Genomic DNA, 26,436 nt, shown 5'->3' with positions numbered 1-26,436 from the left:
GAAAGATGAATTGCAGGCCCTTGAGAAGAACAATACTATGAGATCACTGACCTGCCAATAGGAAAAAAACTAGTCGGCTGCAAAGGGGTGTTCCCTGTGAAATGCAAAGTTGATGGTACATTGGAAAGGTACAAGGCAAGACTGGTGGCAAAAGGGTACACTCAGATATATAACATTGACTACCAGCAAATTTTTGCACTGGTGGCCAAGATGAATACCGTGAGGATCTTACTCTCACTAGTAGCTAATTACAACTGCATCTGGAACAGTTAGATGTTAAAAATGCATTTCTACACAGGGACTTGAAAGAAGAAATATTTATGGAGATTCCATCTGGATTCAAGGAGAAATTTGGAGGTAACGAAGTGTGCTGGTTAAAAAATGCTCTATATGGGCTAAAGCAATCACTTTGAGCTTGGTTTGAAAGATTCTTAAAGTTATGCTACTTAATGGTTATCGACAGAGCTAAGGAGATTATATATTATTCTTCAAGCACTCAAACTTAGAGGAAGTCACAATTCTATTAGTTTATGTGGATGATATCATCTTGATTATGACTAATGAAAAGGAGAAAATAATTTTAAAGAAATGTCTTGCCAAGGAATTTGAGATCAAAGATCTTGGTAGATTAAACATTTTCTCTGAATTGAAATGACCCACTCCAATAAAGGAATTTTCATTTCACAACAAAAATACATTAATGCTCTTCTTAAAGAAACAAACAAACTAGCTTGTGAACTAGCACCAATACCAGTAGAACCAAATCTCAAATTGGGTGAAGCTAAAGAAGATCTAAATGTAGATAAAAAATCTTACCAGAGACTTGTGGGAAAATTAATTTACCTTTCCCACACCTGATCAGATATAACATTTGTTGTAAGCATGGTCAATCAATTCATGCAATATCCAAACAGACTCACATGCAAGCTGTAGACAGAATACTACACTACCTTAAGGGGAACCCAGGTAAAGGGATTCTCTTTAGAAGAGATTGTGGAATAATCTTAGAAGCGTATATTGATGCAGATTATGTAGGATCACCAGTAGATAGACGATCTACCTTAGGATAATGCACATTCCTTGGAGTAAACCTTGTTACATGGAGGAGCAAGATACAAAATGTGGTAGCAATGTCTAGTGCAAAAGCAAAATATAGAGCTATGGCCTTTGGAATATGTGAGCTACTATGGATCAAGATGATTTTAGAAGACCTAATGATTAAGTGGGAAGGACCAATGAAGCTACACTGTGACAACAAATCAACAATCAGCATAACTCATAATCCAGTTCAACATGATAGGACCAAGCACATAAGTGGACATACATTTCATATAGGAGAAATTTGATAGTGATTTTATATGTATCAATCATTTCTCATCAAAAGATCAGCTTGCAAATATTCTTACCAAGTGACTCGATAACTCTATCTTTCTGAGACTGATTACTAAGCTGGGAATGACATATATATATTTCCCAGCTTGAGGGGGAGTGTTAAATCCTAGCCGTCCCTTGGCATTTTGATCCCACGACTAGGATGGGAATCCGTGGGAGGTTAACCTAGATCATGCTGATCTCCTTCCATATTTAGTTGGCTGATTTAGGAAGGATTATATTAGAAAAATTTTGCATGATTTTGTAATTATTTGTTTCTTTATTAAGTTATCTTGTATAGATCTATAAATAGGGGTAGTTTTGTGCAATAAAATTCAGCATTTCTCTCTCCAGTTCTCTGAATTTAACAATTATTCCATCTTTGTCATCATCCATGCTCTCTTCTCTATCAGTGGCTTTATAATCCTCTGTCTTCCTCTATTTTATAAGAGTCACCTGCGCATATCTAAATTTTATTTAAAGACTATAAATAACCAATTTTATCATAAAATAGCATCATTAAATTATAATCACGATCATAACTCAAATGATCCCCAATGGCCCAAATTTCCATGAGTAGTGAATTATGGGATACACTTGATAGAACACAAAATCCTTTGTTATGATATGTGTGATAGAGAGAAAGAGAAAGCAAGAATGAGAGAGAAAGGGAGAGAGAGAGAAAGACATGAGAAGGTGCATGCGGTTCATCTCCAAGGAAGATGCACAGGGCGAGTGTGCTGGATGAGTGTGCTTGTATGGGATGTCGTAAGTTGTGCCAGTGTCTTCTACAATGAGCTAGTGTAGCGACTTCCTCACCTCTTGGTTTCAAGTTTTGCGGATGCTTCTCCAGACAAACTCTTGTGCGTGATTTTCTCGTTCTAGCTTGATGGGGGTTTGAAACAGAGTGTGAGAGAGCGAGAGAATGAGGAAGAGTGATTAAGTAGAGGTCACGTGAGTGTGGAAGCGAGAAAGCGCGTGCAGGATTTTACATTTGGAGGGGGGCGACGTGTATGGATGTGGGATCAAAGAGGGATGGGGAGGTGAGGGATCTTTTTTATTTAATTGTTAATAATTATTTATATTTATATGCACACATATACCTATAGATATATATATACATACATTTATATAGCCTATGTAGCAGTCAACGGGAATGAATGAAGGAGAAAATTTCATAAAGCAAACCTCAAATATTTTGATGAGGCTGATAATGATGATGCATGATGAACATGTATTTTGGCCTTTATTGATGTTTGAGCTTGATAAATTTTTGCAACGTGCTATGGACATTATTATTGTTATCAACTTGATGACTGTAGCTTATTTATTAGGCCATCTCAGCACTCCATTTTATATAGTTTTTAATATTATGCAGTTATTTATTTAGTCTTTCATATTTACAATATTGTTTCAATCGATTGCACATCTGATTATACAGTTGACATAGCCAGCTATTCCAACTCGGCCTGATTTTTTTTGTAAAAAATTTATCCCGCCTTGATCTTGTTCATTTCTATGAAGAAGGTTCAGAATTCCTAATAAATCATAGATTATAGTTTTTCTGAAGCTTCAGAATTCCTTAAAATTGGTCAGGTCATCATTAGCTAGTGTAGCATTATTAAAATCATACAATTTAGGATCTATTATGCTCAGGAAGTCATCATTTTTTGCGTGTAAAGCTTTTCAAGAAGAATTTATCCATCGCTTAAAAATCCTTTGATGATCCAAGATGACATTGTTGCACTTTTTGCATTATAGTACTGCAAACAGAACTTGTGTGGTGCATTTCGTCTGCATGGTCATTTACTTAATTATTTTCCAGATAAGACAAAAATGTAATTGCACATATGCTTGGTTTTTGGAGATACAAGCATCCAGCTTGCAACTTGAGTTGTTTTCATGATTGTTATTTTCTGTCTGAGCTGAATATATTAAACTTGTTATTCAGTTATATTTCGTGATAAGTTATCGACGTTACTTCATGTATTTGCAGTCTTCTTGTTCTTGATTTTAGCATCCATGTTTTTGATTGGTTCTTTATGAGATGGTTCTTTAAAGCGGACTACTTTGCTTGCAGCGATTGATGAATTGAGTTTATTACTGAAAGAAAACATGTCAGTGAAGTTGAATGGTGATAGAAATCAAGATGCAGCTATTGAGGAACCATATGCTACTTCTTCTTTCAGAAATTTACTTCTGTACAATGCAGGTTTCTTTTCATTATTTTTTTTCTCAAGAGAATCTCATTTGTTCAATATATGATTTTTCCTTCTCCTGCTCTACAAAACGGTAGCCTAATTATGATATGTGGTATTTTAATTTCTAGCAGTATGGTATATATTTTGAATGGTTAATATGAACATGAGATCTTATAAAAATGGTGGATCACCAACCGATTTATTATACAAAAAAAAAAAAATGCTTTCATTATTTATCAAACTACTTGAAATGGAAATATATTGATAAATTATAGATATTTGAGGACATGCAATTAAATGGTAGAGCTTTTTGTTTTTCTTTGTTTAAGTTGCTATGTTGAATCAATCAATCTTTTTTGTAATACATAAAACTGAATTAGTTTTATTTCAAGGGAATTATCCGCCCCTTATCTCGGGTAAAGCTATAATTTTCTCTGTTGCAATGCATAAAGCAGAAGCAGATATTGGTTTAACTAAGATTTATGTGACGCATGAAGTGAAAGGTAGAACAAGCTAGTGTTCTGGCTAAAGAATATGTAGTTCTAACTGATCCGATCAAGGCTGCAGTCTTATGAGAAGATCAGTAGTCCTTTATGTTTGTGGGGAACAATTTGGTAAGATTTTTTTTCTAATATTGATTGCGAAAAGGACCAAAATGGTCTCTCAACTCTTTGTGAGGGATCAAAATGGTTCCAATTCTTTCTTTTGAGGGGCCAGTTTGGTCTCTCAACTCTTTTAGAAGGGACTTTTTTTGGTTATAACATCAAATTGGGGTTAATGTTATTAAATCAAGAGGTAGTTTGGTCTTTTTTTTTAAAAAATTATTTATTAGTTGAAAGCAATAGACATAACTAGTCAATGTTTTATAGGACATTTGAATTAAAAAATCAAATTAATAAAAATAATATAAATTATACTTAAGCTGTGATAAAAAAGATTAGAGTTGGGAATTACATTTTTTTTTCAGTTATTCGAATTTTTATTGAAAATATAAAAATGTGGTCCAAGTAGGCATCCTTGCTTTCAGTACTCATGTGATCTAGTCGACCAACGTGAGGTCATGAGCTCGACCCCTCCATGGTTCATTTGGGATAGTCTGGCTTGTCTATGTAGTATATTTAACCGAAGTTTTTGCCAAAACCAGTTGATGATGGCTAAAATACAATTCTTTGAGCTGGTTTTGAACTGTTTCTGATCGTAACCAATACTGAATGGCTGAAACGGTTCAGTTTACGGTGAAACTTGTAAGTACAGTTCATAGTTATGATTTTAATTGTCAAGAGGGTGGTTAGGAATTGTTATATGTATATTTTTAAATTATTAGCTAGTCTCTATATTGTACCAAGATGGAAGTTTGAACATTGCCTATGGTTTTATCTCAAAGCCCTATGTTGTTATCGTAGCTCTGTTATCGTATCCAGAGCTAAATTTTTATGAAAATATTTTGACATGTCTTGCTTGCTGTTATTTTTTGTGATTTTCGCAACAATGTTTTTTTTGCCTATTTTGCCTATTGAAGAGTTATTGGTTTGGAAATAGGAAAAGCAGAAATTCTTTGCTCCAATCTTCTAGTATTTTCATGGGAATAAATTTTGTATCTGTAATGTTAGCAGTAACATGTGAAGGTACTTCTCCTTCAGTTATTGCTGTGAAACAACGTAGAAATTGCACGTAGAAATTTATAACGATTGAATTAGGCGTCACAACTTAAACTTAATGTTTCACTTTGAAAAGAATTTACGAGTTTAAAATTGTTTAAATTGATATGGCAAGTAACCACACGATCGAAGAACAAGATCTCAAAATAATATCAAGAATATAATGAAAATAAATAGTGCAACAAACAAACAATCCACCACGTAACAAACAGAGAAGTCACCTCGAGTTTCCCTCACTCATACTCTTTAAGGGTTAGCGGAAGAAAAATCGTCACAATCCGGAAGATGCCACCACAAAGGAGAGGAAGCCGGGGTAGAGATCCAACGAAAGTTAGCCGGAGGAGGGGCTATGTGTAGACGATCGGTGATCCACCAATGTCTGGAGGGAAGGTGCTTGACTTTTCTTGCAAGAGAGCTCATGTGATGAGAGGAATTCCAAGAAGGTGGGCAAGCAAGAGGACCAGCCAAGTGTGGAGAGAATTAGGGTTTGTGGGGTCTAGGTTTGGGGTTATTGAAAGAGAATTAAATCTGAAATTAATTTCAGATTTAATGAAATGAGGAGGGAAAAGAATTTGAAATTCAAATTCAAGTTCAAATATGAGTTGGGGGACTTAGGGTTATTAAATCATCTTTAAAATTAATTACCAAGGAGGGTAACCAATTGAGAGAATTAAATTAGAGTGGAGGGAAGGATTCAAATTCAAATTTTGAATTAAAAAATTTGGAGAATGGGGAGGGGGGTCGGCGGTATGGATGAGGGTGGGGGTAATTGGGAGGGGAGTTAATGCTTCATAATTCCTTGGTTCACGTTAGGAAAAAGGATAAATAATTCAAATCTAATTTAATATTAAATTAGACTCAAATTGAAAATTTTCCTAATTTGAAAAGATCGACTAATTTAGGAAAGTATTTGAAATTCGAATTTGAATTTCAAATTAGATTAAATTATCTCCTGAAATAAGTGGGCTAATTAAGGTAATTATTAATGATGATTTAATCATCATCAAGAGGGCAAGGGTGAGGTGGCCAACGGTGGAGCAAGGGGATGGGGGGAAAAAGTGGCGGCTTGTAGGTTAATTAAGTGGTGGGGAGGGGCCGGCGGGCTAGAGGGTGGGTGTGAGTGGCCGACGGGTGGTGGGTGGGGTGGAGTTGGTCGGCGGCTTAGGAGGAGAGGAGATAGCCGGCGGTGGGACTAGGGGAAAGGGAAGAGAAAGAGAAAACATAAGACTAACCACGAGTCCTGGCTCCTACCGGCGGCTGGTGGGTGATACTTGGCCCTATCCTAGGGATCACTTCTCTCAAGAATTCACAAAGAGATTTAATAGCAAAAATCTAAAATTTCATTCATCAAAATCATCATCCAAATAGAAGACCAAGGATCCAATATATAGGCCCTCATAGAGAAAGAAAAGAAATGACTAAAATGCCCATAGGGCTACAACTCAACTCACACAGAAACAAGGGTACAAACGTAAATAAAGAAAATCTGAACTAATACATAAAATATCAAATATATAAGCTCCTCATCATAGCCGTTGATCTACGATGCTTCCGGCGGTAGACATTCTGGAATCTCCTACTGATGTCCTCATCAGTTATTCTGCCCCGTTTTCTAGAAGTTTATTTCTATGTGTTTAGTCAACTTGAGAATTGATAACTGCTCAAATGGTTGTTTAAGTCTTACATATTGTATCTATAATTTGTGTTCGCTTCACACTATTTATGTGTATGTAGATTAGTTTAAGCCACAAGAAAATTTTGCATTATTGTTGTGGCACAAAATTCCGCTTGAAATCAATTTTCTATTTGGCAGGTGGAACGGATGCTATTATGCTTTTTTATTTTGTATGACTATTAACATGGATGATTGTTAGTAACGATCCTCTTACTTGCCTTTATTTGAGCTTACAGGATGCTTATCAGTAGATGAAAATGGAGGCCGCATATTCTTATCCGACAGCAACCATCATAGGATTATCATAACTGATCGTGATGGCAGGATTTTGGATTCGGTAAGGAAATGTTTCTTGATGCATGGTTCATATTCATATGATACATAACATTACTATTTTTGTGGTTACCAGGTTTAGGAAGCTGGTTTTACAAAGCTTCATTTGCAGAAGTTTTTTTTTTTTTTGTGGTTTCAGCAATTCTGGTCTCTGGGCCAGTTCTTAATTCAATTTTAATTTATGATATTCATAAATGCTTGGTAAAAGTTAATATTGCTTAAAAAGATTTTCCGCTACTATATTGTCACAATCCGGCCTAGAGACTCGAATTAATAGAAACAAACGATCGGACAATTAATTAAATTTATATTTGCTAAAACTATCCAATAACAACAACAAGCCTTTATCTCACTACGTGGGGTTGGCTTCATGAATCCTTTTTCTCCATTGTGTTATGTTAAAAGTCAAATTCTCGTTTAAATCTAATAAAGAAATATCATTTCTAATATTTTCTAACCAAATCTTTTTAAGTCTACCTCTACCTTTCTTAACATAAGTCAAATCTAATACCTCTATTTTCCTAACCGGGTCATCAGAAGGACGACGTTTTATGTGACCAAACCATCTAAGGCGACTCTCTCTAATCTTATTTTCAACTGGAGCTACTCCAACTTTTTCACGTATATGCTCATTTCGTATCCTATCTCTAAAGGTAAAGCCACTCATCCACCTGAGCATCCTCATCTCTGCAACGCTTAATTTAGTATTATGCTTCTCTTTTAATGGGCAACATTCGATACCATAAAGCATTGCAAGTCTCACCACCATCTTATAGAATTTTTTCTTAAGTTTGAGGGGGACTTTTCAATCACACAACAAGCCCGAAGCACTCAACTTCAACCATCCAATTTGAATTCTGCTGATAATATACCCATCTATTTCACCAACACTTTGAACAATAGATCCAAGATATCTAGAACGTGTACTCTTATTAATGACTTGATCGCCCAAAGTCACAATACTCTCACTAGGTCTATTACTACTAAAATTACACTCTATATATTCAGTTTTAGATCTACTAATGTAGGCAAGAAAATTTGCCTACAAATATAAAATTTGCAAGTCTTCCAAAATTGACCTATTTCAAACCAAATATACCGAAAAAATGACTAATAGGACGACTTAACGACAAAACTACAAATTATAAATGATATGATAACAAAAACACGTTAAAAGACACTTAAACACCTAATACATTGATAATAAGATAAATGGAGCAGCCAAGCAAAAATATCACACACACACACATAAAAGGGGCAGCCAAACATCCCAAAGTACCCTTAATTAATTCATCAAAATAAGGGAACTTACATGCCTGCATTTAATCCAGAAACAACACAAAAAAAAAACCACATAGAAAACCCAAAAGACAGCTAAGGTGGAACCGAAACAGCAGCCAAAGGGAGCCATAACAACACCCGAAAAGGCCACACAAAAAATAGGGAAAAGCAGCCATGGGAAAAGCAGCAAGGGGTGGAACCGAAGGGGCAGAGCAGCCACGGGACAAGAAGCCACAGAAGGAACTGAAGGGGCAGCACATGAAACGGAATAGGCAGGCAGGAGAGGGGAGGAACCAGCCACGGGATGAGCCAGGCAGGGGGAAAATTCGAAGGGCCAAGGAAGGGGAAAGGAAGCCATGGAAAGGGGAGCTAGGTGGGGAAACCAAAGAGCCATTAGAGAGAGAAGAAGAGGGGGGGATGAATCTAATTTGACATTAAATACAATAATGAGCTGATTAAGTAGTGACTAAGCATTTATGAGCTAATTTTTAGTAGATGACTAAACAGACTCACCAAAATAAAACCCAAAATATTTTGACCCCCCCTGCCTACATCGTCTACTCAAGCAAAAGTATCCTCAATAAAAAATTTAAAGAGCCATTAAAACCTCAAAACAATTTGAAATAAAATTATATAAATACCTTTCATTTGGAGCATCTCGCCTATGGTACACATTTTTATCTCTTCTATTCGTTTTATTCTTTGAATAATACCTGTTCATTTATAATTTTAGGAGTTAGCCATAAAAGAACTAGTGAGTAAATCATATATTTAAATTACAATAGCACAAGGCCTTTGAAACAATATGCATGCTTAGTTCCAAATAGAAAATAATTCTGTTTAAATTAATTTCAAACATGACCATCAACATTGTACATCTATCATTATCATATCTTTATCTTTATCTTCATCCTTTCTCGGAAATGATAAGTCACAAGAGTCACCATCTAAAATAGTACTAATGAAGGTACTTCTTTTTATTTCCTTTTCATTTTCCATAAACTTTTCCATTTTCATGTACAAATACATTGATCCCCAGTTAGTACCATAAGGGGGTGTACTCCATCAGTTAACATGTACATACAAGCATTTCTATATAATCATTTCATTCATTTATCATTCAATGACTTTCTATAGTGCATATTCTAAATAATCATGCTAACCATCATTTAATTCAATATGAAAGTTAAAAAGAAAACAATGCTAGAATTTTACAATAATCATTAACTATCCAATATCAATTAATTCAATGAACTTAAATTAAAGTCAATGAACTTAAATTAAAGTCAATTAACTTGAATTAAAGAAAACATCATCATTACTATAAAATAGAAGCATGAGTATTCACCTCTCTTTTTTTTTTTTAAGCATGAGTATTCACCTTGATTCTAGATATCTTGTCACTTTATTCTTGCTCCTTACTTCGACGTTGACAGATTTAATGCCTATATATAAAGATCTCGTTGTTAATATTTAATTCATAAATTGCTCTTAATTTCTCTAACATTTTTTTTTAAATTTCAAATTAAAATCTTAAATCTTATTGATTAAAATTGCTTTCACTCTCTCTAATTAACTAGATAATTTTCTAATTAAAATTGAATTTTAAAACAATATTCTCTTTATTATGTTATTTGGGATTTACTATATAATTAATTTTCTTAATTAAAATCTATATTTTATTTAACTCATAATTTCTCATTTTAAATACCAATTTATCTTATTTTATTACAAATTTCTAATTTAAAATTTCTTCTCTTTATTTAATTTTTTAAAATATATTCTATGTCATTTATCCTTAGTTCATAAATTCATTATTCTTCTAAATATAATTTATTGTAATAACATAAATTTAATTTATCCTATCTAATTTAAAATCTCATATATAACATAAATTTAGAGTGAACTTCCTTTAAAAAATTTACTAATATATCTTTTAAAAATTCATAAATTTTAAGGTATTAGATTAAATCTAAGGTTTATTTTAGAAAATTTATTAACATGCTAATTAAATAGTTTCTTTTTAATCATTTTAAATTTTATTTAAAATTACTTTATAATAAATTATTTTTATTTACTATTTATAAGATTTATCTCTCTTTTTAAATGATAACCATACCTTTCCAACCCGAGTGTCGAACTTTACCCGTACTCGCCCCCAACTCTTCGCTCAAGCCTTCTCCCTCGATCGCTGCTCAAACCTTCGACCACTCCTCTAACTTGCATGAAGTCTCCCTCTTTCTCTCGGTCAGCCTTTATTCGTTCCTTTTCGTTCATGGTCTCTTCTATTCGTGTGGTTCAAATGAAGTGAGCGAATTGGAGTTATTTCCCACGAGGAGTCGTTCCCTTTCGCATTTGAACGTGTTTCTGATGTGAAACAACCAATGGAATTGCAGGATCTTATTAAGAAATTTGTTTCCGCAATGAAATTATAACATTAATGATTCACTAAGTTAGGATTTTTCAGTTTTCGTAGTTATAGACTTGCTTCTAGCATGCGGTTACACGTTAGAGGGTTGGAGGCCGGCGGCTAGATGGCCGGCCGGCGGGTGGGGAAAATATCCGGCGGCTTGGCGGCCCAAGGAGGCCAGCGGCGAAGGTGGGAGGGGCTCGGGTTTTCCACAAGAAGCTTGAGGGTGGTGAGGCCGGCGGTGGGAGGTTTAGGAGGGGGAAATTGATGCAAGGGATGAAAAAGAAATTGAAGAACCGCGAACCTTGGAATCCACCAGATTGACGGGTATTTCTCTCACCCATTAAGGGTTTCTCCTCTCAAGAACTCACAAAGAGATATAGCAAGAAAGTGGAATTCTGATTCATAATCATCATTCCAAAATATAATACAAAGACTAGGCCTTCATATATAGGCCTCCAAAGCATAAAATGTAAAAGACACAAATGCCCTCATGCTACAACATGACACAAATCCCTCATAGGGGTACAAATGGAAAACTGAAAAATAAATAAAAGAGATGCACTAAAACACATAAAAAAAAACTATGAATCGTAGCCGTCGATCTACGATCCTGCCAATGTCGAAATGTACGGTGGATGTCCTCATCAGTTTCATTGCTCATTCACATGATCCGAACCTGCCTGCTACGCTCGCACTCGCTTGCGGCTTGTTTGTTCACTCGCTATTGCTTGCCCGCTATTTGATTAGGGTATGGTTTTTTGGTGGACTGATTTTTGGGTGAAGTTTTGTGGTTCTATAGGTGTTTGGGCTCTAGTCGACGACTAGAGAATTGGGAGAGCCGGATCCTCCTCTTCAATTGAGGATCCTATTGTATATTTACTGTTTTCTGCATTTTCCATCCATAAAGATTGTGAGTGTTGTCCTTCCAAATTGTGTGATTACTGTCCGCTGAGTTTTACTTGAACTATATCTGTTGTCTATCAGTTTTCTATTACATTCAACACGAATCTTGTGATGCTAAATCTGAACTTTGTTTTCTTCATGTTAAATAGTCAACTCCGTCAATCTTTGTTGCCAGAATTACCAAAACTAAGTTTGTTGTCGCATGGGTTCAGAATTTCCTAATCTCAAGATTGTTAAGTTATTCTTAGACAACTTATAAGTTGACGCCTATGTATAATGTATTGATTCACCTTGGATCTATAAAATTTTGGAATGGAGGATGCAACTTGTCAAAGTTTATTTGCAATGCAAATACGATGAAAATGATGCCATAAATATATATTGGATTATTTGTTGTGAACAAGAGCAAAGGATGATTTGTCATTTTGTGATAAGCTTAAATAATGATGATGTCTTTGTTTGATGGTTTATTTGAAGGTTTAGCTAAACCTGCCATTAAAGCTATATGTGGCCTTTTAAGAGTAATTAACATTGGAGGACTTGTAAACCTTACCATTTGCTTTTGGCATGATGTTGATGATTGTGAAGTCTTGCGAGTGAGCTTGAAATAAATTTTAGAGGGTATTTCAAAGCATCATCCTAGTGTCTCATATTCAACATTTAGTGGTTTGATGTTTCAAAATTTTGAGAATGCAAAAGATTACTGAAGAATTTTCAAAAACTATTTTTCTTTCTAAGAAGAATTACCCTAAATACGTTTTGCATAAATGAATAAATATTATTTTACAGATTGGCTCTTCCCCAGGATTTGTGGATGCTGATTTTGAATCGGCAAAGTTATGGCGTCCAGCTGCATCTTTTTATAATGTTTCTACTGGGTACTTGTTCTTTGTGGATTCTGAGGTACAGGCTAATACCGTCTTAATGATTTTCAACCAAATATTATTTACTGATATCTTTCTTAAATGGGATTCATTAGTAGCTGTGGCTACATGTTTATTTGAAGATGACTCATATCATGTAAAATAATTTCTTTAGAAGTGGCAACAGCTAAAAATCTGCAAAAAACATTTAATATTCTGCCATGATTATCATTTATACAATTTTTTTAACCAAATTATATGTTCTGCCTATTTACAGAATGTTTGTATTTTGCCTACTAGAAGTTACAACATAATATTTCTTCTGCCATTATGAAGTTTCTGTGCTTATGTGCTACCTTATTCTCGCCTACCCTTTTTGAAAAATGCATTGGTCCCCATTATTTTTTATGGTTGATTTAAGATTAAATTGTAAGGCATGTATTGGGATGTGTGTAAGGTTTTTTTTTTTGTTTGCGTGTGCATGCATGCATTTCATTGGTTATTTGCATATAGGTGCACTGTGCCTCTCTTTTATTTGCTAAAAATATAAAATTTGCCATAATGCTTTAAGTCTTGTAGCTTTGGAGAACACGTTTCTATAACAGGACTGTTCTTCGATGAATGGAAACTAAATTGTTTTTAGCAAGCTGGATGAAAACCAGAATAGAAACTGTTGTGACAATTGAGATTTTCAATAGAAGTTTTAAATTCAAGCTATTCTCTTTGTCACATTTGTTTATCTAATGAACTTCATGTTTTTTTTTTTTTTTAACAAATGACTTTAGCTGATGAGATTCATGTACCAATTTTATTTTCTGGTCTCAAAAGTTTATGTTTAGGTTCAACCACTGCTTATCTAAGGTACGAATTCTGAAGGTTTTCCTCCTCTCATTCACAAAGTGCTCCTTATTCTTATTGTTATGTGCTCAGACAATCAGTCATGCTTCTTGTTATTGTCAAATAGATTTTGTTTTGGCCTTTGTGACCATTTACGGTTCTGAAATAATATTTTTGGGCAAAATAAGATTCATTTCCACAGTACCTCAGCATGAATTCATTTTATTTTCCTCATAGAACAATGCAATCAGGAGAGCTGATATGGAAAGAAGGTTGGTGGAAACTATGTACCCTATTCCAAAATCTAGTGGTATTTGGGACCATATCTCGGTTGTGTGGAACTGGATCTTGAATTATTCTGGGTTTGCAAAAGATAGTTCAAAAACAGAGGAACCTGGTTTTGATTCAATCTCTTCTCCCTGGCATATGTTGAAGGCAGAGGATGATGAATTCATAATTATAAGCCGCAGGTAATCTGCGACCACCTCTCTATCCTTTTCTTGCCTCTCCAGTTCTTGTTTCTCGCAATACAATTTGTTGTGATTCCGTTCTTAAATCTTCACGATAAAGGCTTTTTCTTCTAGCAGCGCTTTTATTATGCCATAAAATTGAATCTCTTCAGTGTTGCTCTGGAATGCCAATTACTAGCTTTGCTCATGTTTGCCATTATGGACCTACAAACTTCATTCTTTGATTAGAATCATAATTGTTTAAATACAGAATATGCAAATTTTTCTTGTCATTGATGAAGCATTTTCCTTACAAAAATATGGTTGCTCATGGAGGACAAGTTAATGAGGATAAAACAAAGTTTGGTTGTCAAGTTGACATCTTAATACAAAGTCTTAATTTTTTTTTATTACTAATTCTTGACCGAGGCAATTGTCGTCTCTTAAGTTCAGGTCCCGGATTTGCTGAAAGAGTTATGGTGATTCTACAAGCTTAATTTTTTTATCTACATCTTTAATACACTTCACTTGAACTAAGTTCTTACTTCTCCTATATTTTTGATAACTTATATATACATCTTTCATCCTCCTCAGTATCTATTCTATTATATAAATATAAAATCTAGGAGTTTTAACAATGTAAGGAGTAATTTAAATCCCCTATTTAATCTTGTCGTCTACTTATATCTCGTAAATCCTGCACGATAACATAAGAATTTGCTGTTGGTCTCATCCTAAAAAAGCAACAAAACTAAACCTAATCTATGCACGAGCTCGCTCACACATTCTTTTATCTTGTGAAACTAACTCAAGAAGCGAGCCACTATTCTAAATGGCATTTTAAAGGACTTAGAATTATCCCGAATGAAAACTCAAATAAATTTAAATGGTTGAAATGAACGAAGCTGCACCTCATATTATATGTGGAAATTTGATGCTGGTCCCTCAGAGTAAAATGCAAACATATAAAGATAAAAATTCACTCCTTGAAGTACCTCTAAAGATTCTAACTCAACTTTTGTGCCATTCAGATTCACAATATGTACTCGCAAGTGGATAGAAGGTGAAAGGCTATCTTTTAAAATTAAAAATGAAACTTTACACATATTTTTTATGATAAACATTTATGTAATAAATCAAGATCTAAATATCTTAAATTATGCGTGCATTATACTATTATAGCATAATTTTCAAATTCAAGTGTGATGCCTCAAGAAGCATGAAACTGCCTCAAAGAATCGTGCCACTATTCTAAAATCATGCAAATGAGTTATATCAATCTGTCAAGAAAAAGGTGTTCAAGCACACTGGAAATGCATGCACAAATACATAAAAAAGCATGCAACCTCTCTGAACTCTTTAAATTTTTTTGAAAACAAGCTTCTCTATATATGTTCTAACAAATGTGTCAATTGTTTGAATACAAAGTTTAAGAATGTTGCATGAACCAAAACTAAATTGAATCCAAACTTCCCTCTTTGAGAAGCATGCAACTATGCAAGCATCCAAAATGCGGTTATGTGACTGTTTTAAAAAAATTTCACAGGTTTTATTTTAAAAAGTCAAACTCATCATGTATGATGCTCTCAAACAGGTAGGACCCACATTGCAAGTCTAATTGTCCTCGCCAAATGATACGACATATAAAATATTATGAATGGGCCCTTTGATTAGGTGGTTTAGTTGTAAAATGATTTTATTAAATTGCAGTCATTGTCAGAGCTCGTAAATTTTCCGATAGCTTAAACACCCTTGAGTTATAAATCATAAGACTAGCATTTGATAGGGCACAAACCTTTTGTCAACTAAGAGAGAGAGAGAGAGAGAGAGATGTGAAACAAAATAGGAATTGCTTTAGAAATTTATAAAAACTTGATTTAATCTCACTAAAATAAACTAATGTTTCACCAGATGAGATTTTAGGAATTTAAGAATATCAATATTGTTATGGCTATAGTGCCGGAGCTAGAAATTTTTCATAGAAGGAGCCTAATTTTTTTCATGTGGACTTGGGACCATCATAGACAGTTTTAAATTTTTTTTAATAAACTATTAAATATAAGATGAAAAATACTTACAATCTAATCATTGACTCAAAATATAGAATTCGTAATCAAATTAGACTAATTCTTAAGATTAAATAAGCAAATTTTGTTCATGTCGTGGTTCTTAACATAAAATTGATCCTCTTGGCCTAAAGGTAATCACAAGAACATGAATTTGTAACTAGCATAATTCATTACATGAAACAAACAAACTACTATTAGCAAACTCATCAGCCTTACCAACATTTTTATTTTATTTACTTCATGAATTCCTTTCCATTTATTCTTATCAAAAGATACCATATGCAGACTTTTCTGTTGAGTTCATTCAATTTCAACAACTAGTCAAACACATAATTTTTTTTTAATTTCATTATAATAATTCTTTCCATACAACACTAAGAGGGTTTTTTTTTTTTAAATTTCATTTCACTACAAGTGCAGCCAAACAGAAAGAGAAAAATCATACAATTAGCAAAATTTCTATCTTCTCCGTCTTTAGAGAAGAATATCGGAATTTGTTCCACGGCATAACCACATTAACACCAAATATGTCTCTCTTGAACGCAGTGTCTAGAAAGACAATGTCGTTGAAATCAGTTGAAAAGAGAGAGAAGCTAACCATTTGGCCGTGGAAAAGTCCCAGTTTCGTCGCCAGCAAGGTTGAGATAAAGTTGTTAAGTCTCGTCCGACATCTCATCGACTTCATTGGAGCTCGATGAATCATGCCCTGAAGGACCCACAACTCCCACCTATGCGCAGCACTTGATATCCATCATTGGCGTCGTCGCCTCATCCGCAACCTGCTCGACAACAGAACGGAGAGTAGGTAATGGCTTTTTGAAGGCGTCGCCAACCTCGGAGTTCCAAATGCAGAGGAAGAAGTCAGTTTCAGTCTTGCCAGCGGGGAGAGTCGTCCGCGGGTTCAGACTTGATGGGGGCATAGGATGTGGAGGAGAAGAGGATGGATTTCTGGTAGAGGCGGGCTTCGGCTTCAAGGCAGGCGCTTTCCATTTTTTCCGTGGGGGGGGGGGTGCACGTGCCCCCTCCTAAATCCACCACTGGTTATGGAGTAGAATAACAAAGAACGTAAAATATCTTCAATCATAAAGCATAAACTTAAATGCTGTAAACTTTAAATCCACCACTTAACCGTTAGAAAAGTCACATTGAGTTTCCCTCACTCATGCTCTTTGAAAGGTTTTAGCGGAAGGAGGATCTCAACAATCTTAATGATGCCACCAAAAGGGAAGTCCATGAAAAGTTAGTCGGAGGGGAAGACACGGGTGGATGGCCGATGATTCGTCAATGTCCGGCGGGTAGATGTTCTTCGATAGAAGATGTCAATGTGAATAGGATGCGATCGACGTAGGCATTGACGGTGTCGTCAACGTCCAGTTGAGGTCGAAGAAAGGGGATTGTAGAATATCCACTAAGCCTTGGTGGTTATAGAAGAATCCGTGGCCACGCTCGGGATCAACCATGCACTAGTAAGAAGGTGGGGAAGGGATGATTGTCTTCTTCTTCTCTTGGAATATAACTCATGAGAGTAGGAAATCCAAAAGAGAGAAAGGGGGAGAGAGGGTCGGCAAAGATAGGGGAGGGGCTTGCTTTATGAAGTTAGGGTTAGGGTTTGGAGTATGGAAATGCAACAAAAAATCTGAATTTAATTTCAGATTTAGTTTGACTAGGAAAGGGGAATTGAAATTTGAAATTTGACTTTCAAATTCAAGTCATGGGGTAATTGAAGTAGAGATAGAGGAGATAGGGCTAAGGGTGGGCTGGCGGCATGCATGGGGAATAAAGGGGATTGGGAGGGAATTAAAAGCTTCCTAAATTATTATCTTACTTCAGGAATAAGATAATGAAATCAAATCTAATTTAAAATTAAATATAGGAACTTTCCTAATTTAGCTTTTGTTAATTTAGTAAAGTATTTGAAATTCAAATTTGAAATTCAAATTGAATTAAATATTTCCCAAATTATTTAGACTAATTTAGGTAGGTAGTATGATGATGGAAATCATCATCAAGAGGGGATAGGAGGATGTGGCCGGTGGCTAGGAGGGGTGGTAGGGAAGAGGGGCCGGTGGTTGTGGGGGCTTGGTCGGCGGCTATGGAAGGGAGAGGGGCTACGGGAGCCGGCCGGTAGGAGGAGGGACAGACGGGGCTTGGGCCAGCGGCTAGGTGGAGGAGGCGGGGGCTTGGGACTGTCGGCTTGAAGAAAGGGGAAGGAGACGAACCACAAGCCCGGACACTTCCTGTGGTTGTTGGGTGTTGCTTTTGCCCTCTTCTTGGAACTTCACCACTCAAGAACTCACAAGCTCGAGAGAAGAAAATCAAATTTTTTTTCATTAATCAGTCATTGACCCTAATACAAGACTAAATACCTCATATATAGGCCTCAGAGAGAAAAGAAAAAAAATTGACTGAAATGACCTTAGGGCTACAACTCAATACAATAAACAAGTAAGGGTACAATCGTCAAATTGAAATAAAATAAACTAATGCATGAAATATATCAAAAATAAAGACTCCTAATCGTTGCCGTCGATCTATGATGTCTCCGGTGATAGACATTCCGAAATCTCCTGCTGATGTCCTCATTAGAGAGAGAGAGAGAGAGAGAGAGAGAGAGAGAGAGAGATTATTCTTCTTTGTAATTACTCCACTTTTTTGATGCACCGACACGACACGGTGACTCAGACATGACATGATATGGACATGGGATACATCTATCATTGAAAATATAGGACATAGATATGACGCGGACACAACATTATAATTTTTAAATGTTGCATAGAAATTAAGAATGCATCATATTAGAAATGTTTTTTTTTTTTGGTTATATGAATAGGTTTAAACAAGAGTGATTTTGTCAATGGATTCTCACATTTCGCTCAAGCAATTAATTAAAAAGAAACATCAATTTAAAATGGATGCCATTTAGACATTAAACTAAAACTCCTATCATTCCTATTTGGATTTGTTTTGCTAATTTGTAGATTCACTTTATGAATATTCAAACTTTTATTGATATAAAAACAATATTTAGGAGTCCTTAAAATTAATCTAGCTATGGCTTCTTACCTAAGTCATTGATTGCTAGGATTCTAATTGAGATAGATATCATTGGAAAAAATGAAAAAAAAATTGCATTCACAATGTGAAATTTTATTTGTGAATATTCTCTATTTCGTTCACATTGCAAAAAGGCATAAACATGAAACTATTTAATGTTCCAAATTGCAACTATATCTTAGAAGAATTCTAAACATACTAACAATAAGATAAAATGCCCTCTAACCTTCAAGGCTTCAGCACAGCGTTGTTGCCTTCACGTGACTTCGAACAAGAAAAAAAAACCGCAGCCTCTTACCCTTGGCTCGTTAGATGCAAGCCGCAATCGGTGTTGTCGGTCTCACCATATGCAGAGATCAAGAGAGCATAAGTGATGGAGTAGTTGAGGTCTTGCGTAGTTCTTCATATGCGTTGTCGGTGTCACATGTAGCAGCCAATGATGGAGAGAGCGAAGGAGTGACGGGCGCGAAAGAGAGCCTTAGATGAGTCTAGCAAAGGATTGATGGGCGAACGAGATTGCTTTTACATTATTAATATAAATTTGATTTAATAAATCAATTGATTAATAAATTATAATTTTAAAACATTATATTTTATATGTTTTTATAAATATAGGGATTGGCATGCCGGACACTGCCCGATTTTAATTAAATATTATTTTAATTAGACACGCTCTCGTCGTGTCCAACACGTGTCACAGCCATTTAACCATGTGTCTGTGTCCGACACTATATACTTATTATGTAAGGTGTGTCGGTGCATTATAGCGTCACTTAGACTCGGTATTTATGTCTGGTTTGAGAGAGAACTTCGCTTAAATTTTTTTCTTTGTGAATATCTGTCTGGAAAATTCCACTTATATGACTTAATTTTGAACCGGATATTAGTTTTTCAGTAGCATGGACCATGAGCATGACAACTGGGAAGCTCAAGAAGGTTATCAGAGGTTTGCTCATATCTGGTCTTGATCCAACTCCTCTTGCTTCATGCTAATTATTATTTCCGTTTTGAAGGATTCCAAAACATCTTTGAGAGCTATGGAAACTTGATAGAGGAGAAGCTTTCGTGCTTGAGGGATGCTAATGTTGTTTCTCTACAGAAGTTTAGCATATCGGTTTCTTCAGAAAAGCTTCCCTATGCTGGTTTGATGTCATCAGTTGGGAATTTTCATGATGACATTATTACCTATGATGCAGGTGCTTGACTTCATCTACACAACTCTTGGATATCCCCACATGTTTTTCAATTTGAATTAAGAATACTGATATGAAGTTATTTTCCTTTTTGTGAAGTTGGTCAGAGTCTGCTAAAATATAACAGGGAATCTATGGGTTTTTCTCATATTCATTTCTCAAATGCGGGCATCCTCGGTGTGCCATATTGGTTAAGCTGCCCTATTGAAAGAGTTTTCAATAGGTGGGTTCAAAATAATTTATTAGTATTTCCATTTAGTGGCGGAAGTCGTTTATGTAGCTTATAGTCAAGCTAATTTTTATTTTATTTTATTATGCAGTGGTAACTGTATCAGACTATCAATTGGACAGGTCCATAACTTCAGTGTGCTTCCTGGTATTTAATAATACTTTTCTGTCTCTCATTGTATATAAGTTGAATATTATATTGATTCTCACTATTTTTTTTCTTCATAATATTTTTTATTGCGATGTCAAAATTTGCTTGCGTTACTGCTTATTAACATGGCTGCAAAATATTTTTATAATTTTTTATCTGCAAGCAAAATTAAGTCCATATATGGGATATTCATCCTTGTCTATCTTCGATCTCTTTTCTTTAATGAGAGCTACTTATGTTATTAATATAATATAATCATTTCCCTTTAGTCTATGTAGTTCAACTACACATTCATCTCGATATTCATTTCATCTATGCTCAGTTTGTCTATTAATGATTTTTTATTACATATATACTATATGTGGTCCTCTTTTATTGAGTTTATCTTTTAATACATAAAGCAACTTATAACCCGGATCTTTCTTATTAATATGGACAAAAACACGAATCATTTGATTCCTCTTCATCAACAAATATCCATGTTGTTATTGTTAAACTACAATTACATTTTAGTAGATATGAAAATGACAGTGAGGGATATAATTATGAGTAGATTTTGATGACTTAAAAAGCTCTGTTGGGGAGTTAAAAAAATGCACGGTTTAGAATTTATATAAAAATGAGAACCTTGGATATGTGGTGAAGCTTGTGTGGATAAAGTGTGAAGTGAGTTCATCAAGTATAGGAGGTAACAGTTTGTTGATTATAAGGTAGTAGAAAAGCAATGAGATGGTTTGGGTATGTAAAATGAAGAGCAGAAGATATTCGAACGGACTCAACAGGAGTGGTTTCTAGTAATTGCAAAGGATTTTGGCTAAATATTGATAGATTCATCTTCTAAATGAAAAAAAAAAGACCTGGATTAAGGCTTCGTTTGAGACGGTTTTTTTATTGCTTCTTAAAACTGCTTTCTAGTTTAAAAATTAAAATTTTTATACTAGAAAGCTTCGTTCAGAAGCATTAAGTAAGCCGTAGGCTTCTTTTGGAATGGTTTTCTTGTCGCTTTTTAAAGCAGCTTTTTAGTACAAAAATTTAATTTTTGAACTAAAAAGCTGCTTTAAAAAGCAATGAAAAAACTGTCCCAAATGAAGCTTAAATCTTTCTCTTAAAAACGAACAGTGAGGAAGGATGTCTTATTTTGCTGCTGGGCTACCTGATGTTTACGTTTTTTTTTTTTTTTTGGACTTCTTAATTCCATTTTTCATTTCGCATTCAGACTAAACTGATTTTTCTTGCAACATAGGAAGGTGCAATGTAAGGGTAAATGTTGATATACCAAAAGGAAGTGTACTAGCTGCACCACTGGATGAAAACTGCATCTGGCGTCAAGCAAGAGGATCTGCTGCTGAAGTTTCTGTATTAGAGGAAGGCGAATCACTTGAAGAGAAGGTTCCATAATTAAAAAATTTTAACTTTCATCTATAATAGCAAAGGGCTGATTCTTGCTTCCTGTGTTTTTCTTTAATTTGGCACTGTTCAAGGTCGGCGTTGCTCAGCAATGGTTTGATGAGTTGGATAATCTTGCCTTTACAAATGCTGGACTTGAAAGTCTGGAATCTAGTGGTGAAGTTGACAACAAATCTATAGATGAAAGTTTCCAAGATGCTGGGAAGGTTCATTTCAACTGTGCTGTTAATGTTAGTCCTGGTACTAGTGAGGTATGTTGCTGGACATTTTATATCGTCTTAGGGTCCCTTTATGGCAGCTTTTTTCGTAGATTTATTTTCCATATAGCCGTGAAAGCTCTTTTTCTAGTGTCACAACCCGGCCTGAAGGCTCGAATTAACGAGACAGGAACAGACAGTCTAATAGTTAATTAAATTTTTGTTTACTAATTATTTTTAATATATTGAAAAATACACTAAAACCTCAAATACATTAAAAGGATATTATAACTCTTTTGACAATTACCTCACTTGGAGTTACGCGCTTACAATACACATGTTCTCCTCTTCCACTCATTTAAGATCTTTGAATAATACATGTGTACATTTATAAATATGGAGTGAGTCAAAATACAAGCACATTATGTTTTAAAATTATAGTAATACAAAACCTTTGGAATAATATGCATGGTTGCTTGTAAACCATAATGTAATTTTATTTAATAACCTTTAAATATTGAAAATAACCATTGATCATATGTTATGCATATGTATATAACAATCATATCATGTATGAACATTTTCAGTAATTAATACAACAGTCATAGTATCAACGAAGGTGCTTTTATTTTCACTTCCTTTTCTAAAATCTCTTTCATTTCACATTCGTGGATATATTACGTCATCAATATAAAAGGTTATTCTCTATCATCAACATGGACATGCAATCATTTCTATATAATTATTTCATTCAAGAATTTTTTTATAGTACATATGCCTAATAATTATGTTGACTAATTCAATTTGATCATTTATTAAACTAACAATTTTCATTTGATTAAATGCAATTAGATTAGAGAAAATAACGTTATTATTGTAAAAAATAAGAATATGAGTATTCACCTTAAATATAAGTATTATGATACTTTACTTTTGCTTCAAACTCCAACATTGATAGAATTAACACCTATATGAAGACTTTACATATCTTTATTTTATTTTAAATGTAATCGCTTATTTAAAATATCATAATTTAAATAATCAACAATAATATGAATTTCTAAAAATTTAACTTCAATATTCTGAAATAAACAATATGTAGACCTAATACCAATTAAGCTTATTTGTTTTTTTTATACTAATCATTAAATAACATTTTTTTATACTATATAAACTAAATATATAAAAATTTTAATTAGAATCCCTTTCCTGTCCCAAACCAAGCGTTGAACCCTAGCCTTTGCTCTTGTTTGCCCCCACCCTCGTCGCTTAAACCCTCTTAATCCTCCTCCTTTGCATCTGGCTCGCTCGATGTCCTCCCCTGTTCTCTCTCTCTCTCTCTCTCTCTCTCTCTCTCTCTCCCCCCCTTTAAATAGACAAAGCTAGACGGAATGTACCCTTCTCTCGTGACTTCAAGCATCGGAAACAATCAGACTCTTCAGCCTCTTTGTTTTTGTCTTCCCTTCAGGCCAAGTGACATAATAGCCCTCTCGGCTCCCCTGTCTTCTTTGCCTACTCGAATGGGAACCCAGGTGATAAAATGAGTCATCCTTTCCGTCTTCGTGTGCACGATTCCTCGCCTGTTCAACTTCCGCGACTCCAAGCAATGGGATATTACACAGTTTATTTTTTTTATAGTAGTTACTCTGTTATTTGGCTATAACTTTTTACTATTTTTACGTTGAGAATTTTTTTTTTGGGATATTAAGGCCAATCAAGTCAAACTCATACTCAAATAACATACACAAAACTCAGAACCCAAGACTTCTTAATTGATAGTTAAAGCTCGCAACTAACAGATCAAGATGAGTTGCATAGAATAAACTTTTTTAACAGCTAGATCTGTTAGTGTTGCAGTTGTAAAAAAGTTCTTCAACTTTTTTGAAAACAAAGATCCATAATATCCGTATTATTAAAAAAAAAAAATCCTTCCAACAGTTTAGCATTAGCTTTATAAACAACAGATGCAACTGCCTAAAGGGTCCCTTATACTTCACTTATTATGCAAAATGCTGATCAAATATCTGCAATTCTGGCGCAGCTCATTGTTTCAGCAGCTCTTTATTTGAAGCCAAACCCAGCATTAAGTTTCAAGGAAGCGGCAAGTTTGCTGAATCCACAAAATCATGAAGATGGAATGCTAGAAAGAGAATCCTTCTATTTGTTTCTTCAAAAGTGTGAGAAAATTTCTGACATTATCTTCACAAAGCCATTGCATCTAAGAATAAAGTTGGACTGTGGAGATCACCCTACTGCTTCTACGTCTAAAGAAACCATCTTAACTGACACCAGATTAGAGGTCAATGTGATTTTAGACTAAGGCTTCGTTTAGGACGACTTTCTTACTGCTTCTTAAAGCGGGTTTCTAGTTAAAAAATTTTAATTTTTGTATTAAAAAACCGCTTTAAGAAGCAGGAAGAAAGCCGTCCCAAACAAAAGCTAAGAAGAATGGTTGGTTCACTTTAGGCACTTAAGGTTTTTGCGGCTTTTTTTACACTACTCGTCTTATATTTCTGAGGTGATTACAGAAGAGGTCTAGTTCTGGGTCTTGTTTATTGTGTATGCACCGTTTGAATAGGACATTTTGAAGATTAAAAGTTGTTTAATTGGAAGTTTAGCATATTTGTCCACAAATGTACAAACAAGTTAGTGATATTGTTTTTTAAACATCCGTTCTTTGTGATTTATGGAGCTTACATATCTTGTTCTACCTTTTACATAAAAAGGTCTTCAAAAGTCTTAAAATTTCTCTTCATTGATCTTTTAGGGTTGTCCTTTAACAAAAATACCTATTTGCCTCTTTCAGGCGAATATGTATATATTTTTTTGTAGTTCTTTTTCTTCTCGTCATCTTTTATCCTTCTAAATGATTATTTTTTGGTAGTATAAGGTTCCTAAATTATTAAATCTGGCTATTTTCATGTCTGCTAAATTGTCTTATTTTGATTATTATATAACGTTATTTGTTTACTGGAGTTTTTTCCGGTTGCTAAATTACATAGATTCTAGGATAATTTTCTTGTTATTTTGTAAAGCTGTTGTATATAGGAGTGTCAATATTTAACACAACTTGAAAATCCGACTCGAATCTGATCCGAAAATTCCGAGTTAGAGTCAACCTGGACTTGAAACGGGTCGGGTCCGGTCAACAAATCGTTCCGTTTCAAAACCGGGTCGAAAATCCGAAATTGACTTGTTTTTTATCTGAAAATCGAATGTTCACCTATTTTTTGACCTGAAAATATAATATTGACCCATTTTTCTGAATATTTAAAATCAAATCTAATCCAACTTAGGCTAGCCATCCCTTGCACAAGTAAAAGATGAAGGAGCCTAGCCCCATGATTCAGAATTTGAGCTAGGTGTGAATGCTACAGAACTTGTGGGGAACCCATAAAATTTATTCTTCAGTTTTCAATGGAACATTTCACAAGAAAAACAATGGTTTTGCTATAACTTCCATAAGCCTTATGAGCACTTAACAGCCTTCTCGAGGAAATACCGGATAAACTTACAGTTTGTTACGCTTAGAAGACATTAAAATGGATCAGAACCAAAAATAATAATATAAAAAAGGCTATAAACTCGTTAACTGAATCTGAAGTGCTGCACTGTCAAATAAACGCTCTTGCGTAAATTGAATAAATGTATTCATCTGAGTTAGCATAGTTTGCGCCAGAATTTCACATCATTGCCTTAATTCAACAATTGAGAGATGGGGTGTAAACAAGTCGAGTCGAGTTTAGGTTTTATTGAGCTCGACTCGTTAGTTAGAAAGCGAGCTCGAACTCGAGCTCGAGTTTGATAGGAGAGCTTGAGCTTGAGTTCGTCCCACTGTAAATGAGCTTGAGCAGGCTGTGAATTATGGGTAGGATTTTAAAATTTAGGCGGTATTTTGAAAACTTAGGCCGGGTTTTTAAAATTCAGTCGGGATTTTTAAAACTTAAGAAGGATTTTAAATAAAGATGCCATGTTTAACATTTAAATAAAATTTAAGTGATTCTTATTTATTTTTTTAATATTTAAATTTAAGTTATTTTTTTCTTATTTGAACTGGCTTTCGAGCTCACGAGCTGAGCTGACTCAAGCTCGTTTATTAAACTAGCTCGAGCTCGTCTCGTGAGCTTGTTAAGCTCGGTTCACGAGCCCA

General features: G+C 34.6%; 1 protein-coding gene across 3 annotated transcripts in view; it reads left to right on the top strand.

Moving 5' to 3' along the window:
* Window positions 1-24,982, top strand: part of LOC110104014 — a 28,402-nt gene extending 3,420 nt beyond the window's left edge. The window contains exons 2-12 of one of the 3 annotated variants that reach the window (XM_020832942.2): window positions 3,452-3,583; window positions 7,142-7,242; window positions 12,625-12,738; window positions 13,773-14,005; window positions 19,998-20,056; window positions 20,124-20,306; window positions 20,403-20,526; window positions 20,624-20,679; window positions 21,926-22,071; window positions 22,164-22,340; window positions 24,328-24,982. In XM_020832942.2, the coding sequence (XP_020688601.1) occupies window positions 3,452-3,583; window positions 7,142-7,242; window positions 12,625-12,738; window positions 13,773-14,005; window positions 19,998-20,056; window positions 20,124-20,306; window positions 20,403-20,526; window positions 20,624-20,679; window positions 21,926-22,071; window positions 22,164-22,340; window positions 24,328-24,606 (1,604 nt within the window). In that variant the 3' untranslated portion in view covers window positions 24,607-24,982. Of the gene's footprint in view, window positions 1-3,451; window positions 3,584-7,141; window positions 7,243-12,624; window positions 12,739-13,772; window positions 14,006-19,997; window positions 20,057-20,123; window positions 20,307-20,402; window positions 20,527-20,623; window positions 20,680-21,925; window positions 22,072-22,163; window positions 22,341-24,327 lie in introns of those variants that run through there. The other 2 variants (XM_028696820.1, XM_028696819.1) reach the window with 2 other exon arrangements.
* Window positions 24,983-26,436: the final 1,454 nt, after the last annotated feature.

This window comes from Dendrobium catenatum, unplaced genomic scaffold (genome assembly GCF_001605985.2).
Source record: "Dendrobium catenatum unplaced genomic scaffold, ASM160598v2 fragScaff_scaffold_847, whole genome shotgun sequence".
Taxonomy (NCBI): Eukaryota; Viridiplantae; Streptophyta; class Magnoliopsida; order Asparagales; family Orchidaceae; genus Dendrobium; species Dendrobium catenatum.
Note: the sequence above shows the minus strand (reverse complement) of the source record. Positions and strands in the feature narration are given on the sequence as shown.